Here is a 20,884-nt window from a genome sequence, read left to right as displayed (position 1 = left end):
AAAGCACACTGAGACTCAGAGGAGGTGCGGAAGTAAAGTGCAGAGTTACGGAGGCAGTGCGGAAAGGGCTGCCAACTGAGAACGCAGTTGTCTTTTTCAATCAGGAGGGAGACACACGCTCCTGCACTGAACTCCAGTTCTGGGCGAGTCTCGGGAGACCCAGAGTCATACGGGGAGAAACTGGACTGTCTGGCAGCAGGCGGAACTCTAGGGCGGCTTTCTCTCAGAGGTGCTTGCAGCGATTACCAGGACACTGAGACCTGGGGCCTCTTAGGGCAGGACTGAGGGTCAGCCATAGCTGTTTGCTCCGCCCTTTTGATTCCCTGAGACCCTGCCCCACCCAACCTGTGCTCAGAGGCTTTTGCATATGAATGGCTTGGCCCTGTGAGATCTAAAATTACCTAACGAACTGCAGCTGGCTCAGAGAGACCCAGAACATGCAAAAGAAGGCCCAAGGCCCCACAGCAGCTTGCACTGCTTCACAGCTGGGCCCCATGTGGAAACCTCCAAACCCCAAACCAAGAAGTGGAATCTGCAGATCCTTCCATAGCTCCTGCTGGGTAGCCTCAGGCAGAGGCTAAATTAGCACCTCCTTAGAGATCCAAGAGCCAGTGTACCCAGTGGTCAGAGTGGGACCATCCAGATTACAACTCCTCAGATCCATAAGAGACACACTCAGGGGGCAGACTCAGTGAGTACCAAAGCCCCACTGAAGCAAGTCTTACCCCATAAGGGTGTCTCCAGCAAAGACGTTCTCCCACCATAGACACAGCTGATTCTTACAGCCCATTGGCCTGGAGGTCAATTCCTCCCAGTGATACCAACTACAATCAAGGCTTAACTACAACAAGACTGTGCACACAGCCCACAAAGGGGTGCACCAAGAGTGTCCACCTCAGGTAATTGGGGAGGGTGAGCCACTGGGCCGTATAACACACCTGGCAGAGAAAGCCACTCTATCAACACAGGGAAGCAGCCAAACTGCGGAGACAAATAAACAGGTCACAAATGACAGAAATGGAGGAAAGCAAACTACTGGATATAGAGTTCAAAACCACGATTATAAGGTTTTTCAAGAATTTTCCAGAAACCACCAATAAATTTAGTGAGACTCTCAATAAATCTACTGAGACCCTCAAGCATATGAAAAAGGTCCAACTAGAAATTAAGCATACAGCATACACTGACTGAAATAAAGAATATTATACAGAATCCCAACAGCAGACTAGAGGATCGCAAGAATCAAGTCAAAGATTTGAAATACGAAGAAGTAAAAAACACCCAACCGGAAAAACAAAAAGAAAAAAGAACCCAAAAATATGAAGATAGTGAAGGAGCCTCTGGGACAACTTCAAGGGTCCCAACATCCGAATTATAGGGGTGCCAGAAGAAGAGAGAGAGCAAGATAATTGAAAACCTATTTGAAGAAATAATGACAGAAAACTTCCCCTACCTGGTGAAAAAATAGACTGAAAAGTCCAGGACGCACAGAGAACCCCAAACAAAAGGAATCCAAAGAGGACCACACCAAGACACATCATAATTAGAATGCCAAGAGCAAAAGACAAAGAGAGAATCTTAAAAGCAGCAAAAGAAAAACAGTTACCTAAAAGGGAGTACCCAGCTGATTGTCAGCTGATTTCTCAACAGAAACTATGCAGGCGAGAAGGGAGTGGCAAGAAATATTCAAAGTGATGAATAGCAAGCTGTATTTCAGACTAGAGGCCCACAGCACGAAATTCGTGCACTTGGGGGGAGAGGGTCCCTCAGAGCCCTCGGAGGATATCCAACTGACAGCTTAGCACTGCCACAGAGGTGGAGAGGCTCCCAGCAGCACTGCAGCGCTCGCCAGCCATGACCCCAACTTCTGGCTGAGAGGCACTCCCCCTGTGGGAGCACAATGACCACCAGGGGGCAGCTCCAACGTTGAGTATCTTCCCCCTGGTGGTCAGTGCGCATCATATCCGCTGGTCGTTCCGCCTTTTGGTCAATTTGCATATTAGCCTTTTATTATTTCAGATTAAGAGGTAAATGGCTAAATTTACCTATTCAACTTAAATTCAATTATTTATACAAATTCAATTTTATTATAATACAGATTTTAAGAAGGCTTTAAAGATATTATCAAGTAATGTGGAGGTCACATGGGATTAAGGTAGACCTTAGTTCAATGACTAGTGTCCTTACAAAAGGAAGGAAATTTGGATACAAACACACAGAGGAGAAAGCCATGTAAAGATGGAGGCAGAAATTGCAGTAATACATCTCTATATAAGCTAAGGACCATCAAGGATTGCAAGCAACTACCAGATGCTGGGAGATAGGACCAAATACTTCTTAAGAACCTCCAAAAAAAGCAACTGCTGACACCTGATTTATGACTTCTAGTTTCCAGAACCATAAAAGAATAAATGTCTATTGTTTTACATCACACAGTTTATGGTACCTTTGTCACAACTGACCTAAGACCACAGAAGTGCTTTCTGGATTTTAATGAATTCTTTTTTAATTCTGGTTATTTGTTAGTATAAGAAGGTAGTATACAAATTAAATAAAAGAGATCTTGACCCTTTCTATGAAAAAAAATACTCTAAGGAGGATTCTGTACTCAATTTTTTTTAAATATAGTGAAAAAAAGTTATTCTACATACAAATCATTCAAAACCTGCCTTTACTGTACATAAAATTTGTTATTAAAATCTAGACATTATACTCAAGGGTAAAACCAATTCCAAATAACACTTACGTTAGATACAACTGTAATAAATGCATGTGCTATAAGAAATGGCAAAGTTTCAGGAGTTCCATATTCAAAGCAATCCTTCATGAGAGAAAGGCCATTTTTCCCACAAAACAAACATACATAACGAAGCAAATGCAATGGTACTTCTACATCCTGAGGAAAAAAAGAAAATGTTATTTTAATACTACATCAGGAATGATTTTTATTTTATTATCAATACTGGAAAAATACTGATCATACATAAAAATAAACTCAAAAGACATAAATGGGGGTGGGGGGAACAACCACAAAATTTTCCATAAAACTGAGAATGAAAATAGGCAAAAACTTACATTCATATCACAGAATGCCCCCAATATGTTGCTTTCTTGGGTTGATATATCCTGAGTGTATCAAAAAAAGTAAATACAATTAGGTCACACTACTTAATGACAACCGTTACAAAATACAATTTTTTAAGGACTGATTTTATAAAAACTCAGATTTTGCGATTGCTTCTCATCATGAACAGTGGTATTCCTAATTGAAGCTAATATGACTGAGTTCTAAAATATATGTTAACTCTTCTCCAAATAAATATTTCTATACTATGTAGTACACATTATTTATCTTAAACAAAAATCTTTCCTTAAAGAATTGGAGTAATTCTTTTATATATATACATACATACACACACACACACACACACACACACACACGTATATATATCTTTTTTATTAGTTGTTTAGGATAATTGACTAAATGATGAACAGGACCAAAGGGAATGTACATTTTAAATGCTGATGCACATTGCCAAATTGCCCTCCAACATGGCCTTACCAGCTTATACTCTCACTAACAATGGATGAGTGTGCTTCTGGGTAGTTAAATTTTATGTATGGAAAGCACATTATAAAACAGAGAATTCCAAAGCACAGTTTCAAAACCATATTAAGTGTTTTTAGAAGAATTATTCTAGCCCTAGCCAGTTTGGTTCAGTGGATAGAGCGTCGGCCTGTGGACTGAAGGGCCCTGGGTTTGATTCTGGTCAAGGTCACATGCCTGGGTTGTGGAGTCCATCCCAAGTAGAGGGCGTGCAGGAGGCAGCTGATCAGTGATTCTCATCAATGATGTTCCTATCTCTCCCTTCCTCTCTGAAATCAGTAAAATATATATACTTACACACACACACACACACACACACACACACACACACGCACAGTTTGTCTCAGTGAATTAAGCATCAGCCTGTGGAACGAAGGGTCCTGGGTTTGATTCTGGCCAATGGCACATGCCTAGGTTGTGGGCTCAATCCCCAGTGAGGGGCATGCAGGAGGCAGCCAATCAATGATTCTCATCATTAATGTTTCTCTCTCTCTCTCTCCCTCTCCCGTCCTCTCTGAAGTCAATAAAAATTTAAGAAAAAAAACATTTAGAAAATGTATATGTAATCGGACTCACAGAAATTATTCATTTAACATCTCAAAATTAGAAACAACTTAGGTATCAATAGGATGGCTAAATAAATGGTGGCATAACTATCTAAGCTTTTTAAGCATCCTTCAAAAATATTAAGGGGAGTCCTGGCTGCCGTGGCTTAGTTAGTTGGAGCATCATCCCATACATTTTGGGTGGGTGTATATGAGAGGCAACCAATCAATGTTTAGCTCTCACATACATGTTTCTCTCTTGCTGTCTCTGAAATCAATTTAAAAAAAAAAATCCCCAGGTGGGATTATAAAAATGATCTATATATATAAAAGGCTAATATGCAAATTGCTCCGGAGTTCAACCAGGAGAGCGGGAGCTCAATCGTTATGATGTGCGCTGACCACCAGGGGGCGGCGTGGAACATGGCAGGCAACCACAGGTTGGTGACTGCTGTCCAGCCTAGACAACAGCCAGCACCAAAAGTCAGAAAGGAAGTTGGACCATAAAACACTCAAAAGTGAATGCAGCTGCATAAATGAGACACACAAAACCAGCAAAGGAATTGCCAGGCCAACCCACAGAATCATGAATAATAATAAATCACTATTGTTTTAAACCACTAATATTATGCACTGCCACGTAACTATCTCAATTTTCACTACACTTAGAAAGAAATGCCATTATCTAAATTAGAAACCTAAGATGAGTTACTAAACTCTTTAGAAGGGCTTAAAAAAATATTACTAATAGAATGAGTCAAGCCATCTTACGTTACAAAAGAAAATACTATTATTTAAAACTAGTGGCCCAGTGCACAAATTTTGTGCGCCGGGGAAGAGGGGTTCCCTCAGCCCAGCCTGCACCTTCTCACACTCTGGGACCACTGGCTACTAACCGCTCACCTGCCTGCCTGTCTGATCACCCCTAACTTCTCTCCCCTGCCGGCCTGATCTCACCCCCAACTGCCCTGCCCCCCCCACCAGCCTGATTTTGCCCCCAACTGCCCACCCCTGCTGGCCTGATCGCCCCTAACTGCCTCTGCCTCTGCCCCCCCACCATGGAAGGAAGTCGGAAATCCAGAATATGGCTGGTCTACCCGGTCTAATTAGCATATTATGTAGATTATGTAGGATAGGATTGCTTAAATGGGGGGGGGGGGGGGCGCCTTTTTCAGCAGGAGGAGATGTTCCTGGCAGACAAAAATACATAATCCCTATATCTGGACTGATAGCCAGCCAAATGCACTATACTGTCAAACGGGTCATTAAAAAATTGAACCGCTTTTTTACATCTTACACGAAACAGCTGTTGCACTTTTAAAACCTCTCCTCAGCCCCACCTTAGATTCTGCCTTAGCAGTTCACCCAGATTAGGTTCTTACTGGTCGGTTTCTATGCTAGCGTCTCCCGGTCAGAGGGACGGGGCTGCCCCGACTCAGGCTGCTGGCGTGCTGCTGGCGTGTGGGCTGAACTGCTGATCTGGGGGGGGGGGGGGGGGGGGGGATAGGGAGGGAGAGGCGTGGGTACTGGCGAGGCCAGAGAGAGGCAAGGGCTGATCAGCAGCTGCACAGAGGCTGCTGATCAGACCCTGCTTCTCACTCCAGGCCTCACCAGCAGCCAAGGCAGCTGCTGATCAGCCCTGCCTCCCCCCCCCCCCCACCCAAGTCAGCAGTTCCGCCCACTCGCCAGTCCCCGCCCACCTGTGCCTGCTGCGCACGCAGCCTAGCATTTGGTCGTCCCTTCGGTCGTTTTGGACATTACAAACCCTGGCTCTTTATATATAGAGACTAATAGTTACTTTTTTGACTAAGACCATTTCAAATTCTGTTACCTAGACCTCTAAAAATGAAATTCAAAATTCTATGTGCTTCTTTTTCCCAATCATTATCTTTTGAAAGACTAACAATAGAGCATAGATCCACATCAGCAAAATATTTAGATCATCGATGAACAGTTCAATTTTTATGACTGCAATGTATATATCCTTCCTTAATAGGAATATGAACAAATGTTCAATATAAGTTATTACAGGAACAGTTTAAAGAAAACTGGAATTATTTTTATAATAGTAATTTTTATATATTTTCCCATCAATAACTGTCTTTATATTCATAACTTAGAAACTGACAACTATATACTAACATAGTATTACTTAAAATTCACAATACTTATTTTTACATACCTCTATAGTAGGATGAGTATTATGCTTATAAGCAGTATATAAGGGAAATTGAATTTGAAAAATTTTTGCCACACATAGTAAGAGTTTTTCCTTCTCATCTGTACTCCATAAACTAAAAGGATCAGAACACTCCTCAGTCACATTACAAATTCTTGTAGAGTTCGATTTTTTTTCTATTGATTTTTGCCTTTCTGTACTTCCTTCATTACACTCTCTTTCTATATTCAGTGGTTCTTCTGCTTGATTACTCTCATCTTGCCACGTGGAATCTATGTTAATAGTAGTACAATGTTTACAAAGCTGGTCCCGGAGCACTTGAACTTGGGCAATCACTAAGTTAATAAGTGCACACACTACTTGGTTAAAAATCTCCAAATGCTTATATTCCTTGAAGCAGCATAGACATTGCCTGTAAGGGGAAAAAAATAAATTCATCAATACTTCCTAGAGAAGTAACAATTATATATAACAATATAAAAAATTAAGCAAATACTAAAATACATTTTTCTAAATGGTTTCTATTTCCTCCTTCCTGATTAAGTAGCACCATAATAACTTTAGATAGCGTAACATCGAAAACTGGTACTTTAGCCCTAACCGGTTTGGCTCAGTGGATAGAGCATCGGCCTGCGGACTCAGGGGTCCCAGGTTCAATTCCGGTTAAGGGCATGTACCTTGGTTGCGGGCACATAACCAGTTGGGGGGTATGCAGGAGGCAACTGATTTGATGTTTCTAACTATCCCTCACCCTTCCTCTCTGTAAAAAATCAATAAAATATATTTTTTAAAAAAACAAAAAACTGGTACTTTAGTTAATAAAAAGTCACCGTATTAAGTGGACAGCTATCATCTCAATTTTATGTAGGCATTTACCTGTCCTTCTATACAAAGAACTATTTAAGCATAAGAATTGTGGCAAATATTTTTGCTTCTCTGAGAACCAAGTACATTTTATGCTCAGCAAATAACAGGAAAACAGGTTATAATAATATGCCTTATTAGTAAAGCTGCTTATTTTACAAAAGTGGTTTTGTTGTCAATTTTAAAGCCCACATTTTAAAATTAATAATTTGCTTGAAGTCTACTTGGGAGGAGCATTCCTACCCTATTTGGTAGAGCAAGAGTTTAGGAACATCGCACACACACACACACACACACAAAACAACATATAAAAATAAATGTAAACAATGAGTCAGTAATTAATATACTTGTCTAATTTTTTTAGACAAGTTTAGTTAGCACAATGCCTAGCATATTGTAAATAATCAAAGGGGTCTGTTGAATCAACAAGTGATACACAATAGGTTATAATAATTACATCCAATAATGAATGACAGTTAAGTAACTATTATAATTTTCACCTAGTTATATTATCAAAACATCTATATTGTAGTCCAAATAGATCACCAACTCCTTGTGTGACCATGTAGAAATAATCCCATTTCTTCAAGTGTAGCAGATTTAAAGTATGGCCACATACTCTTCCCTTTAAAGAGTGAAGGCCAATTTTCCTCCCCTTGAATATGGACCAGATTTAATGACTGGCTTCTTCTAAAGAATGGAATGTGGCAGAAATAACAGTGTATGACATCTGTGAGTAGGTCATAAAAGACATTGCCACTTCTGCCTTGCTCTCTTTTGATCACTCACTCTGTGGGAAGCCAGCTATCATGTTGTGAGACACTCAAAGAGTGAAGAGGTCTACATAAGAAAAATACTGAGGTATCACATTAACAACAGGTTACAACTTGCCAATCATGAAAGTGAGCCCATCTGGAATATGCTCCAGCCCCACATAAGGTTGAGGTGACTAACCTGACCAACATCTTGAGTATAACTTTATGGGAAATCCAAGCCAGATCTGACTAGTTAAAACCACTCCCAAATTCCTATCCATAGAAACTGTGAGGATAATGTTTATTATTGCCTTAAAACACTACTTTTGGAGTAATCTACTACACAGAAAAAGCTAAATGACACATCATGCCTATTTTATCAGTAGCAAATGAAAGGGATTTTCCTTCTAAGGCCTCCTCCAGTTTTAAAATTCTATAATATTGCAATTTGTATAAGAAAAATAAAGTTTTTTCCTGAAGTATAGCGTCTTCCTTTAGGTTTAGAAAAACCAAGTTCAAAGGACCATACCTTTGAATACGTTTCTTTTGTGAAAATATTCTAAACTGCCCTCCCCCACAAAAAATCTTGAAGTCAGATTTGGGTTAAGGAAGCCAAAAGGCCAGTCAATTTTACCATAAAAATTCATTGTCAGGAAATGAGCATTAAACTGCTTGATAACTGACTGTGGAATCAATCTTAAAAAACAAAAATGAGACCGGCCAGCATGGTTCAGTGGTTGAGGACCAACCCATAAACCAGGAGGTCACGGTTCAATTGCCAATCAGGGCACATGCCCAGGTTGGGGGCTCAATCTCCCAGTGGAGGATGTGCACGAGGCAGCCAATCAATGATTATTTCTCATCATTGATGCTTCTATCTCTCTCTCCCTCTCCCTTACTCTCTGAAATTAATAAAACTATATATATATATTTTAATTTCAAAGGAAGTAGATAAAATGCAGAAAGAAAAGAAGTGAAATAAAAGGTTTCAAGCAAGGGTGAGTGCTCAACCACTGAAGCACACCAGCCAGGCTTTCAGTGCCCTCTCTTAACCATGGAGGGACAGAAAAGGATAATAAGACTTTCCAGGAAAAACTTCAACACCAAAGCCAGATCAGAACAAGCAGTAAAAAGAAATTCAGCCCAGTTGCTGTGGCTCAGTGGCTGAACGTTGACCTATGAACCAGGAGGACATTATTTGATTCCAGGTCAGGGCACATGCCCAGACTGCAGGCTTGATCCCCAGTGTAGGGCTTGCAGGAGACAGCAGATCAATGATTTCTTCTCACCATTGATATTTCTCTCTCTCTCTCCCTCTCCCTTACTCTCTGAAATCAATAAAAATATGTATTTTTTTTAATTTCAAAGGAAGTAGATAAAATGCATAAAGAAAAAAGTGAAATAAAAGACTTTAATTAATTTATATCCTGAGACATAAAAGATAATGGGTTGCTGAAACAAAAGATTAATGCATTCAAATTACAAAACAGAGCCCTTTAATGTGTACAAATATATACTAGAGGCCCAATGCACAAAATTCGTGCAAGCGTAGGCCTTCCTTCCCCCAGCTGCCAGCACCGGTTTCCCTCTGGCACCAGGGACTCAGGCTTCCCTCGCAGCCCTGGCTTCATTCAGAATGTCATCTGGAAGGACGTTCAGTGTTATTAGCATATTACGCTTTTATTATTATAGATAGCTTTTGCACATACAACGTTCACAATTTAATAATAAATTAAAATTATAGCAATTTGTAAAATTCAACACAAAGTTCAGAAGGTAAAACTAAAGAAACCTCTCTGAAAGTCGACAAAGAAAGACAATGGGAAGAATGGGAAGGAAAAGAGGTAAAATCAGCTGACTAATATAATTCTAAGAAGACACAGTAAAAAATCTAGATGTGAGGAAATTATGACATTATTTTAATTTCAGAACTTAAAAGCCCACCAAAACACATATCATGAAATTCCTGAAATAAAGGAGGGGCAAAGATCCTAAAAGCTTTCAGGGAGAGTGAAGAATGACAAGGAAAAGCTCAGGAATAAAAATAGCTAGTACTTCTTCAAAGCAATATTGGAATCCAGAATACAATGCAGCAATATTTTCAAAGTCCTGACAGAAAAAAATCTTCCATCTAGGTATCTGTATCCAACAAGTTGTCAATAAAAATAAGGGTAGAACACACACTTTGAGGCCTTGAAAGCTCTAAAAATATATGTTTCCCATGCACTCTTCTCAGAAAAAAACAAAGAAGTAAACCAATAGATCTGACAACATGGAATCCCAGAAACTGGAGATCCAGAACAACAGAAAAGCAAATGAAATTTCAAAGGTGATGTGAAGAGAAGAAAGCTGTTTAGTAATCCTAGTAAGAAATCAATACAGATTGGAATAGGAAAGGCCAAAGAAGACTGGGGAGATCAGAGAAAAGAAGAAAATAGATCATTTAGTGATTTATAAAAATGTAAAAATTAGTACTAAGAAAAGTTAGAGAGTGTGGGAAGAATTAGTGATCCAAACCCAGAAAATTAATCAAATGAAAAAAACAGTAAACTCTAGGAAACCAAAGAAATGACAACAGATAAATAAGAATTTATATCATGTTAAGATATAAAATGAACCCAAAAACCATTATTGGCTCCTCACTGAGCAGTATTTTTATTTTTTTAACTACCCTGAGAACTAATATAACTTTACTGAAAGGATAAGGAAGAGTAAGGGTGACCTCTTTATATATAAGAAAAGGAATATCATAATTATACCAAAAATTGATAGATGAAGTCATCCTATCTAATAATAGACAAACATGGTAATTAACCGTACCTTCGCTACACTTCCCATTGGCTGATCAGGGTGATATGCAAATTAACTGCCAATTAAGATGGCAGTTAACCTGCAACAAAGATGGCGGCTAATTTGCATACTGCAGGCGGATCCCTCTGTGCAGCTGTGCAGCCCAAGGTGAGATCCTGGCCTGCCGTGTCTTGGGCGGGGTGGGCGGGGCGAGCGGCAGCGTGATCAGAGCTGCTGTCCACCCCAGCCCGGGATAGGGGCCTGCTGTGTCTTGGATAGGGCAGGTGGGGCAAGCAGCAGCATGTCCGAGCTGTTGTCTGCCCCAGCGAAAAGATCTGAGCCTGCCGTGTCTAGGGCGGGGTGGGCGGGGCAAGCGGCAGCATGATCTGTGAGAGGACACAGGTTGAGCTGAGGGACCCCCCTTCCCTGCCAGTGCACAAATTCTACTACCTTCTACTACCAAACTAATAGACAAACATGGTAATTTATCATACCTTCACCAAGTCTCCCATTGGCTAATCAGTGTGATATGCAAATTAACCAACAAAGATGGCGGCTAATTTGCATACTGTAGGCAGGGTGGGACAGCGCCATCCCACCTGCCCTGCCGTCATCCGGGCCTACTATCTGCAACCCAGGGCAGCAGATGTCCCGTATGCGACCCAGCCTGGAGCGGCGGGCGGGGCAGCGAAGGCTTGAAGACGGCTCCGGCAAGAGCGAACGCCTGGATCCCGGGTGCGGGAGGAAAACCGGTGCCAGCAGCCAGGGGAAGGGAAAGCCTATTGCACGAATCTTTTCATGCAAAATGCCTCTAGTGCCAAAATAATGTTTTAGAATATAAAGGTTAATATCAAAACCAACATCTGAAAGAGTTGAAAATAAAAATGGGGCTGAGGAAATAGGAAAATATTGACTTTTTTTAAAAGACAGGCTTTTCCTATCAATTTATACACCAATTACTTTGCATTTATATACCATATCATTCATACCCTTCCACTATCTGAGCTTATGTTATTCTCAATCCTACCCCTATTTTTATCATCCTAAAATCAACCAGCCTATACTTAAGAGTTATATTCTGCCCACCTAGGTGGAGTATGCTTACATTTTAAAATGTGCAATGAGCCCTAGCTTGTTTGACTCAGTGGATAGAGCATCAGCCTGTGGATTGAAGGGTCTGGGGTCTGATTCCCTCCAAGAACACAGGTCCTGGTTGCAGGATCGATCCCCAGTAGGGGGTGTGCAGGAGGCATCCAATCAATGATTTCCTCTCATCATTGATGTTTCTCCCTCTCTCTTCCTCCCCCTTCCTCTCTGAAATTAATAAAGACATATTTTTTAAAAATGAGTAATAAAAATTTCTAAATGCCTACCATAATATATATAGCTTAAATTAATAAAATGAAAAAATAGTAACTAAACAATCAAAACAAACCTACATATCAAAATTAAATTATTTTTAATCTGCATTCTATAATTCCATCTAACAACAAATATCCTAACGGATACCCATGGCCGTTGGCTCATTTTATTGGAGCACTGTCCCATGCACCAAAAGTTTGCAAGTTCAATTCCTGGTCAGGGCACATGCCTAGGTTGTATGTTCAATCCCTAGTCAGGCACATTAAAGAGGTAGCCAATCAATGTTTCTCTCTCTCATGCATGTTTCTCTCTTGCTCTCTCTAAAAATCAATAAAAACATCTCCTCGGTTGAGGATTTAAAAATTTAGTTTAACCCTAGCCGACTTGGCTCAGTGGATAGAGCGTCAGCCTGCGGACTGAGGGGTCCCAGGTTCGATTCCAGCCAAGGACACATGCCTGGGTTGCAGGCTCGATCGCCAGTAGGGGGCATACAGGAGGCAGTCAATCAATGATTCTCTCTCATCATTGATGTGTCCATCTCTCTCTCCTTCTCCCTTCCTCTCTGAAATCAATAAAGAAATATATTAAAAAAAAAAAAAAAAACACCTATTTTTGCCCTAACTGGTTTGGCTCAGTGGATAGAGTGTCGGCCTGTGGAGTGAAGGGTCCTAGGTTCGAATCTGGTCAAGGGCATGTACCTTGGTGGCGGGCACATCCCCAGTAGGGGTTGTGCAGGAGGCAGCTGATCGATGTTTCTCTCTTATTGATGTTTCTAACTCTCTATCCCTCTCCCTTCCTCTCTGTAATAAATCAATAAAATATATTTTTTAAAAAATAAAAATTTAGTTTAATTTTAATCTATATCTACACTAATAAAAGAGAAACATGGTAATTGGCGTACGACCGCTACCCTTTTCATTGGCTAATCAGCGAGATATGCAAATTAACTGTCAGCCAAGATGGGGGGGGGGGGGCAGCCAGGCAGCTTGAAACTAACATGAGGCTTGGTTGCCCCAGTGACGGAGGAAACTAACGTTCCCCGCCTGCGACTGCAGGCCTCTGAGCCTGCAGTTTAAGAAACTATGTAACAGATACCACCAGACTTCAGCCAGCAGGATGGCAACATTGTAAGCAAAAGCCAGAAACTACTTTCAGCCGTGCGGAGGCCTAAGAGCTGGAGCCAAGCCTCAAGGTAAAGCTGGCCCAGAATAAAAAAAAAAAAAAGAAAAGAAAAAAAGGTGCGGTTGGGAGCTTCAGTCACCCCCAGCCTGAAAACAGCCCTCAGCCCCTCACCCAGACTGGCCAGGCACCCCAGTGGTGACCCCTACCCTGAAGGGTGTGTGACCAGCTGAAAACAGCCATCATCCCCTCACCCAAGCTGGCCAGGCACCCCAGTGGGGACCCCCACCCTGATCCAGGACACCCTTCAGGGCAAACCAGCCGGCACCCACCCATGCACCAGGCCTCTACCCTATGCAGTAAAAGGGTAATATGCCTCCCAGCACTGGGATCAGCGGAGCCATGAGGCCTCCCGGCACCGGGATCAGCGTGACAGGGGGCAGCACCCAAATCCCCTGATCGTTCTATGGCTCTGTGTGTGACAGGGGGCGGGGCCACAACCTCCCTATCCACCCTGCTCTGTTCATGACAGGGGAAGGTGCCCCACCCCCCTGAGCAGCCCTGCTCTGTGCCTGATAGGGGGGAGCTCCAGACCCCCCCCCCCACGGGCTCTGCTCTGTGTGTGACGGGGCAGAGCCATAACCTCCCCATCGGCCCTGCCCTGAGTGTGACAGTGGCGGCGCCCCAACCCCCTGATCGGCCCTGCTCTGTGGGTGATAGAGGGCGGGGCCCCACCTCCTGATTGGCCCTGCTCTGTGCGTGACAGGGTACAGAGCCCCAACCCCCCTGATGGGAACTGCTCTGTGAGTGACAGGGGGCAGTGTCCCTACCCCCCGATTGGCCCTGCTCTGTGCATGACAGGGGGTGGCGCCGCAACCTCCCCATCGACCCTGCCTTGAGTGTGACAGGGAGCGGTGCCCCAACCCCCCAATCGGCCCTACCCTGAGCGTGACCGAGGGTGGCATCGCAACCTCCCAATCTCCCTGCACTGTACATGACAGGGGGCGGCGCCCCAACCCCCGAATCGGTCCTGCTCTGAGCACGACCAGGGGCTGCACATAGGGATTGGGCCTGCCCTCTGCCACCCGGGAGCAGGCCTAAACCAGCAGGTCGTTATCTCCCGAAGGGTCCCAGACTGCCTTCAAGAGGGCACAGGCCGGGCTGAGGGACCCCCCCCCCCGAGTGCACAAATTTTTGTGCACCGGGCCTCTAGTTATATACATAAAAGGCTAATATACAAAGTGTCCCCTCAGGAGTTCGACCAGGAGTTCTATCACTCACTATGACATGCGCTGACCACCAGGGGGCGGCATGGAACAAAGGAAGGCCCTGGCCAGCAACCAGGGAAGGAAGGCCCCAGCTGGAAGTCCCCGATCGGCCTCGATCACTGGCCAGGCCTAGGGATCCTACCCATGCACAAATTTCATGCACCGGACCTCTAGTTTAAAAATAAAAAACACTGGATCTAACGTTTTCCCTGGCGTGGTACAGCTGAATACATGCAAGTACTATTGATCCACAGAAGTCAACCTCAATAAAAGTTATTTTATTTATGAGCTAATTTCTGAAAAACACTATTTTAAAGAGTCAATATCAATATACCACTGGTCAAATTTTTTAATGCCAAAATGAAAGTTAGATCCTTAAGCAATGGAGAACACACATTAACCTATGCAAAAGCAACAGCTTCCAAAACTGTTTTAAAAAATAAAGTTTAGCCCAGCAGGTGGTTCAGTGGTTGAGCATTGAACCATGAACAAAAAGGTCATTGGTTCGATTCCCAGTCAGGACATATGTCTGAGTTGGGAGCCTGATCCTCAGTGGGGGCCATGCAGGAGGCAGCCAATGTTTCTTTCTCATTGATGTTTCTCTCTCCCTCTCTCAAGTTCTCCTTTCCTGTCTAAAAATCAATAGACATCCTATCTAATAATAGAGAAACATGGTAATTAACTGTAACTTCACTACCTTCCCATTGTCTAATCAGCAGGATATGCAAATTACCTGCCAACCAAGATGGCGTCCAGCAGCCACACAGCTGAAGTCAAGCAGGAGGCTTGCTTGCTCCAGTAATGGAGGAAGTCATCGATCCCCGCCTGCCGCACTCAGTGGCAGCAAGCTCCGGATGCAACAATGTTGCAATTATAGAAGCTAAACAAACCCCAGGTACCTGCTTTCAGCCAGCGGGGCCTCACAGCTTAGAGTGGCCAGTGATGGCAACAGAGTTTCAATTATAGAAGCTAAACAAACCCAGATACCTGATTTCAGCTGGCAATGGCCTCAGAGCTGGAGCAGGCTCTAAGCTCCAGTGACAGCTATAGAAGGTAAATAAATCCCAGAATAAAACAAAAAGAATAAAAATAAGAGGCTGGGAGCTTCAGTAGCCCACCAGCCTGAAAACAGCCCTCAGCCCCTCATCCAGGCTGGCCAGGCACCCCAGTGGGGACCCCCACCCTGAAAGGGGTGTGACCAGCTGCAAACAGCCATCAGCCCATCATCCAGGCTGGCCAGGCACCCCAGTGGGGACCCCCAACCTGACCCGGATCACCCTTCTGGGCAAACCAGCCGGCCCCCACCCGTGCATCAGGCCTCTATCTTATATAGTAAAAGGGTAATATGCAAACTGACCCTAACAGCAGAAAGACTGGGAATGACTGGTCACTATGACACACACTGACCACCAGGGAGCAGACGCTCAATGCAGGAGCTGCCCTCTGGTGGTCAGGGCGCTCTCACATGGGAGGAGCTCTGCTCAGCCACAAGCCAGGCTGACGGCTGCCAGTACAGCAGTGGTGGTGGGAGCCTCTCCCACCTCCTCAGCAGTGCTAAGGGTGTCCGACTGCAGCTTAGGTCTGCTTCCCACTGCCAAATGGACATCCCCCAAGGGCTGCCGGGCTGCCAGAGGGATGTCTGATTGCCATCTTAGGCCCAATCCCCTGGGGAGCAGGCCGAAGCCATCAAGTGGTCACCGCCGAGGGGGTCCCAGACTGTGAGAGGGCACAGGCCGGGCTGAAGGACCCCCCTAGCCCCGAGTGCACAAATTTTTGTGCACTGGGCCTCTAGTATTAAATAAAATAAAATGAAAATTTTATTAGAACAATGAAAAATAAAAGCAGTAGCCTCAAACACTTAAGGACAAATGACAGGTATGAATGTTATAATTAATATAAAGATCGGACAGAACCTCATCTTAGCCAGGACCCAGAATTCTTTTAGAAGAGAATTTTTGAAATAGTTAAAAAGTAGATAAGAGACAACAAAGAGCCTTGACTGCCTGCTAAGGAAAATAAAATTTACAAGATATAAACCTAAGCCTGTTTTATAATAAGCACTGAACAAGTAAAAAAAAAAAAACTAGCAACACTTCCAACATGAAGGATTATGCCTTATGTTATCAATGAATTTGTCAACCATGATATTCCTTTCAGACCCTTGTACGCTCTTTTGTATATTCAGTTTATTCCCATAATCTGCTCTTCCCATTCTCTGAATTAGTTTTCCTTTCATACAATTCCCAATTACCATATTAATAAAATTAAATAATGATAATCTGTTAACAGTTAAACCAACATACATAACTTTCCTGATCTTGCAAACAAGACAAAGGTGTGGCAGTTGTATGACTACTATACAGTAATTAACTTTAATATGTTTTTATTAATTTCACAGAGAGAGAAACATCAACTTGATCAGCTGCCTCCTGCACGGCCCACAATCTGGATATGTGTCCTGACGGGGAATCACACCAGAGAACTCCTGGTGCAAAGGTCGATGGTGAATCAAAACAGTGACCTCCTGGTGCATGGTTCAACCAGTCAGCCACATTGACTGGGCTGCTATACAATAATGTAAAATGATAACATAAATATTTGATGACATGCAGAGACTGATCACAGTAGACTATATGTGAAAAATCAGATTATCCAACAGACATGTAATAAAATCACATTTTGTAAAATTTTAAACTGTACTGTTCACAATCTCATACCTAGGTTAGACAAAACAAAAAAAAAAGTTTTTACTCTGGATGGCAGCATGCTTTTTCAAACTCTGATTTCCTGTATTTTTCTGATTTTTATAAGTGTATCTTTTAAACAGGAGTTTATATCTTTTAAAAAGAATATAAAATATTAAAATGTTTGTGATGCTTATAAGTTATTAAATTCTTATTAACATACTGGTTTTTTGTTTTCTTTTTGTTTTTCATTGATTTTTTACAGAGAGAAAGAGAGAGGGATAGTTAGAAACATCAATGAGAGAGAAACATCGATCAGCTGCCTCCTGCACACCTCCTACTGGGGATGTGCCCGCAACCAAGGTACATGCCCTTGACCAGAATCGAACCTGGGACCTTTCAGTCCACAGGCCGACACTCTATCCACTGAGCCAAACTGGTTTGGCTTAACATACTGTTTTTAAACAAAAATTATTTTACCTATATTCAATACATTAAAAATATTATCCTTGACCACTGATAATCTTATGAAAGCTGTTATCACTTTCCTCCCAGAAAACCTATAAAGAACATTTTATATCAAATGCCATGGGTTCATTAATGCACTAAGGTATATTTACGGGCTTCCACTGTCATGGGCCCCCAAATTTAAAATCACATTTGTAGAATAACTGCTTTGTGAGTAGCCATTTACTCACGATCCTCTATAATAAAAGCATAATATGCATTGTCCCCTTGACCAGGAGTTTGACCATGCGCTGACCACCAGGGGGCGGCATGGAACATGGTGGGCATTGACGACACGGCATTGGCAGCAGGCGGCAGTGGAGGTGCTGCCAGCCCCAATGGGCCCCAGTGAGAGCAGGTCCATGGCGGGATGGTGGAGCAGATGAGCAGGCAGTGGCAAGACAAGGCAGGTGAAAGCAGGACCCAATCACCCCATTGATCGTCCTGCAGATGGCAACCAGCAGCAGCGGCAGGAGACAGGGCTGCTGCCTGGCTCCCAGACACCAAGGGAGCCAAGTGGGAGCCCAACCACCCCGACGATTGCCCCGCAGATGGTGACCAGTGCTTCAATCACCAGCCAGGCCTATGGCCTGCACCCATGCCTTAATTTCGTGCACCAGGCTTTTAGTCTTAATATAGGCAACAATATTTTTCTGATGCCCAAAAAAGAATCTGGGTGATATAGGTGGGAATAAGGACAGGAGAATAGGCAAAAAATTTTACCACAAAGCACTGTGATCCAACTGACTATTTTATTATCTCTCTTCTATCAGCATGATAGAATGTAACCATCTGCTTTTTGGTACTTTTTACTACCAGCTAAAAACTTTTCATAACTTATCATGTAAGTAGAATTATAAACATTACAAACTGTGTTTTCATTTTCAGTTCAACTTCTCACGCTTTAGCTATGTACTCTTCAATATATATTTCATTTCCTAAAATAAACGTTAATAGTTTTAACTAAAATACATGGTTTATTATTAAGTTCGTCAGATACCATGCTAAGCACTTTGTTTCTTTACAACCTAAGATAGTATTTGCTTTATTATTACCATTTCACAAATGGGGAGGAGCTTACACCTTTCAGAAGCTATTTAATTTGTCATAATCATCCAGTACACATGTGATAAAGGAGGACTGGAATCCACATCTATGTAGCTCCAAAGCCATACTCTTAACCACTACATGCTGGAGCAGAATGAGATAAAGGCAGAGAGCATCTCTAACAGTTTGGGACAAACACTTTGATATTCTAATGAAACCTACAAATTAATGTCTAAAATTGTGCATATCAAAATTTCCTTTATAATTCCTATCCATAGACTTCAGGCTAAAAATTCCTGATACAGGGATTAAGAGTAAACATCTAAGATAAAAGTGGACTACAGCCCTGACCGGTTTGGCTCAGTGGATAGAGCGTCGGCCTGTGGACTGAAGGGTCCCAGGTTCGAGTCTGGTCAAGGGCATGTACCTTGGCTGTGGGCACATCCCCAGTGGGGGGTGTGCAGGAGGCAGCTGATCGATGTTTCTCTCTCATCAATGTTTCTAACTCTCTATCCCTCTCCCTTCCTTTCTGTAAAAAATCAATAAAATATATTTTTTTAAAAAGTGGACTACAAATGCAAGAATGTAACTCCTACCCAGCTCCACCAATAATCAGAAGTGAGATGTTAGTAAAATATCATTTCTCTGAATTTCATTTTTATTTAGTGGCACACTATAAATCGTGAAATTAAAAGTATGGTTTTATCCTAGTATCACATGTTGCCACCTAAATATAGTTACAAAAAATTTAAAATTCTGACTCAAATAATGACATTTCAAATCCTTTTGCTATTAATGTGAATTGTAATGCATTAATATGTTAGTATCATAAGATATCCAATCATCTATTTTACCCATAATGAAAGGAACAACAACCATTGCTAAACTTAAGTCAAAAAAAATTTCAGGTTGAGACTCAGAAGAAATGCCAATAGTGACAACACATAAATTTCAAATAACGAAAATCTACAATCTTTTTTTCTAATTTTATTGAAAAAAGGGAAAAAAGATGGAAAAGGTATTTTTTGCACAGGAAATGCTTTTTTGAAATTAAACTATTCTGATAAACTATCATCAGCTACTCCGTGTGCTTCAGAATGCTCATTTATGTTATCACTGCAGTTAATATGTTCATTAATCATTGCACACACAGTACCTCAAATATCCTCTACCCATAAAAATTTTAGAAGGACCAAGAAGTTTAAACAGGATAGGCACACAAGAGAAAACAATATTTAGCCATAACCAACTAAAATCATGTCGAACAAAAATTTGCAAATACTTGAAACAAAGTTTGGTTGTTTTAAGTATTGTGTTCCCTAAAGTTTTATTCTCTATATTTTTCATTATATGTATTATTTTTAAATGGATCTAGTATACATAATTGGAAAGGAACAAATAGCAAGTGGCTTCCAGAAGGGTCAAAGTGTCATCTATCACATTAGTGATTTTTTTTAAAGGATTAAGTTTGTTATAGGTCTTTAGCTATGCCATAACAATTTTTTAACATCTCAAAATAATTTTTAGAATTTTGACCACATCCACATGTGTTAATAATGAAAAAGGGGGTTAAAGAAAAAATGAGTTTTTATTTTTAATGTTTTAAAAACAAAACGATAAATGAATAAGAAAGAAGATACTTATTAAATATTGATAAATTGTCATTTTATGACTAAAGGTATATAACACAACATCCTAAAAGGAAAACTTCATGACAAAGCAAATTTAAAATACAAATCACAAAGTCATCTTCAACATACTTAAGAATACATACCTCTGTGTCCAGGAATTGATGTAAGCAAATATTCTGAGAGTATGTTCCTTTCTGAGCTGCAGTCCATCACCACCTTCTATATCTGATACTAAAATAAAGTAGAAAAGAAAATTTTTAATTATGAATAAATAATGCTAAACCAATGTTAAAGCCAATATTTCATTTTTTTTAAAAAAAGCCTAGATTTTTAGAAATGTAAATATTTCAGGTGACTTTTTATTTTTTGCTTTCACCAAATAAATCTTGGTTTGTTTATGTAATTATTGACTAATTTGAGCTTAAGAGATTTTTAATATATGTAATTCTGAGCGGAAAAAAAAAGAAGACATTTTGCAATTATTCTGGTATTGTCTCTCAACTTCAAATCCACCCTTCAGTTCTGT

The 20,884-nt window shown here is 41.5% G+C and overlaps 1 protein-coding gene across 9 annotated transcripts in view; it reads right to left on the bottom strand.

Moving 5' to 3' along the window:
- The window catches only part of USP34 (ubiquitin specific peptidase 34), a 245,626-nt gene that overhangs the window by 191,506 nt on the left and 33,236 nt on the right, over positions 1-20,884 (bottom strand). For 8 of the 9 annotated variants that reach the window (XR_009447947.1, XR_009447948.1, XM_059659684.1 and 5 more), the window contains exons 2-5: positions 20,502-20,589; positions 6,335-6,743; positions 3,076-3,126; positions 2,747-2,896 (exon numbers count right to left, since the gene is read on the bottom strand). Coding sequence is in view for 7 of the 9 variants with exons in the window: in XM_059659684.1 (XP_059515667.1) it covers positions 2,747-2,896; positions 3,076-3,126; positions 6,335-6,743; positions 20,502-20,589 (698 nt within the window). In the remaining 2 variants the exon portion in view is untranslated. Of the gene's footprint in view, positions 1-2,746; positions 2,897-3,075; positions 3,127-6,334; positions 6,744-20,501; positions 20,590-20,884 lie in introns of those variants that run through there. The other variant, XM_059659686.1, reaches the window with a different exon arrangement.

Source organism: Myotis daubentonii, chromosome 12 (genome assembly GCF_963259705.1).
Source record: "Myotis daubentonii chromosome 12, mMyoDau2.1, whole genome shotgun sequence".
Lineage (NCBI taxonomy): Eukaryota > Metazoa > Chordata > Mammalia > Chiroptera > Vespertilionidae > Myotis > Myotis daubentonii.
Note: the sequence above shows the minus strand (reverse complement) of the source record. Positions and strands in the feature narration are given on the sequence as shown.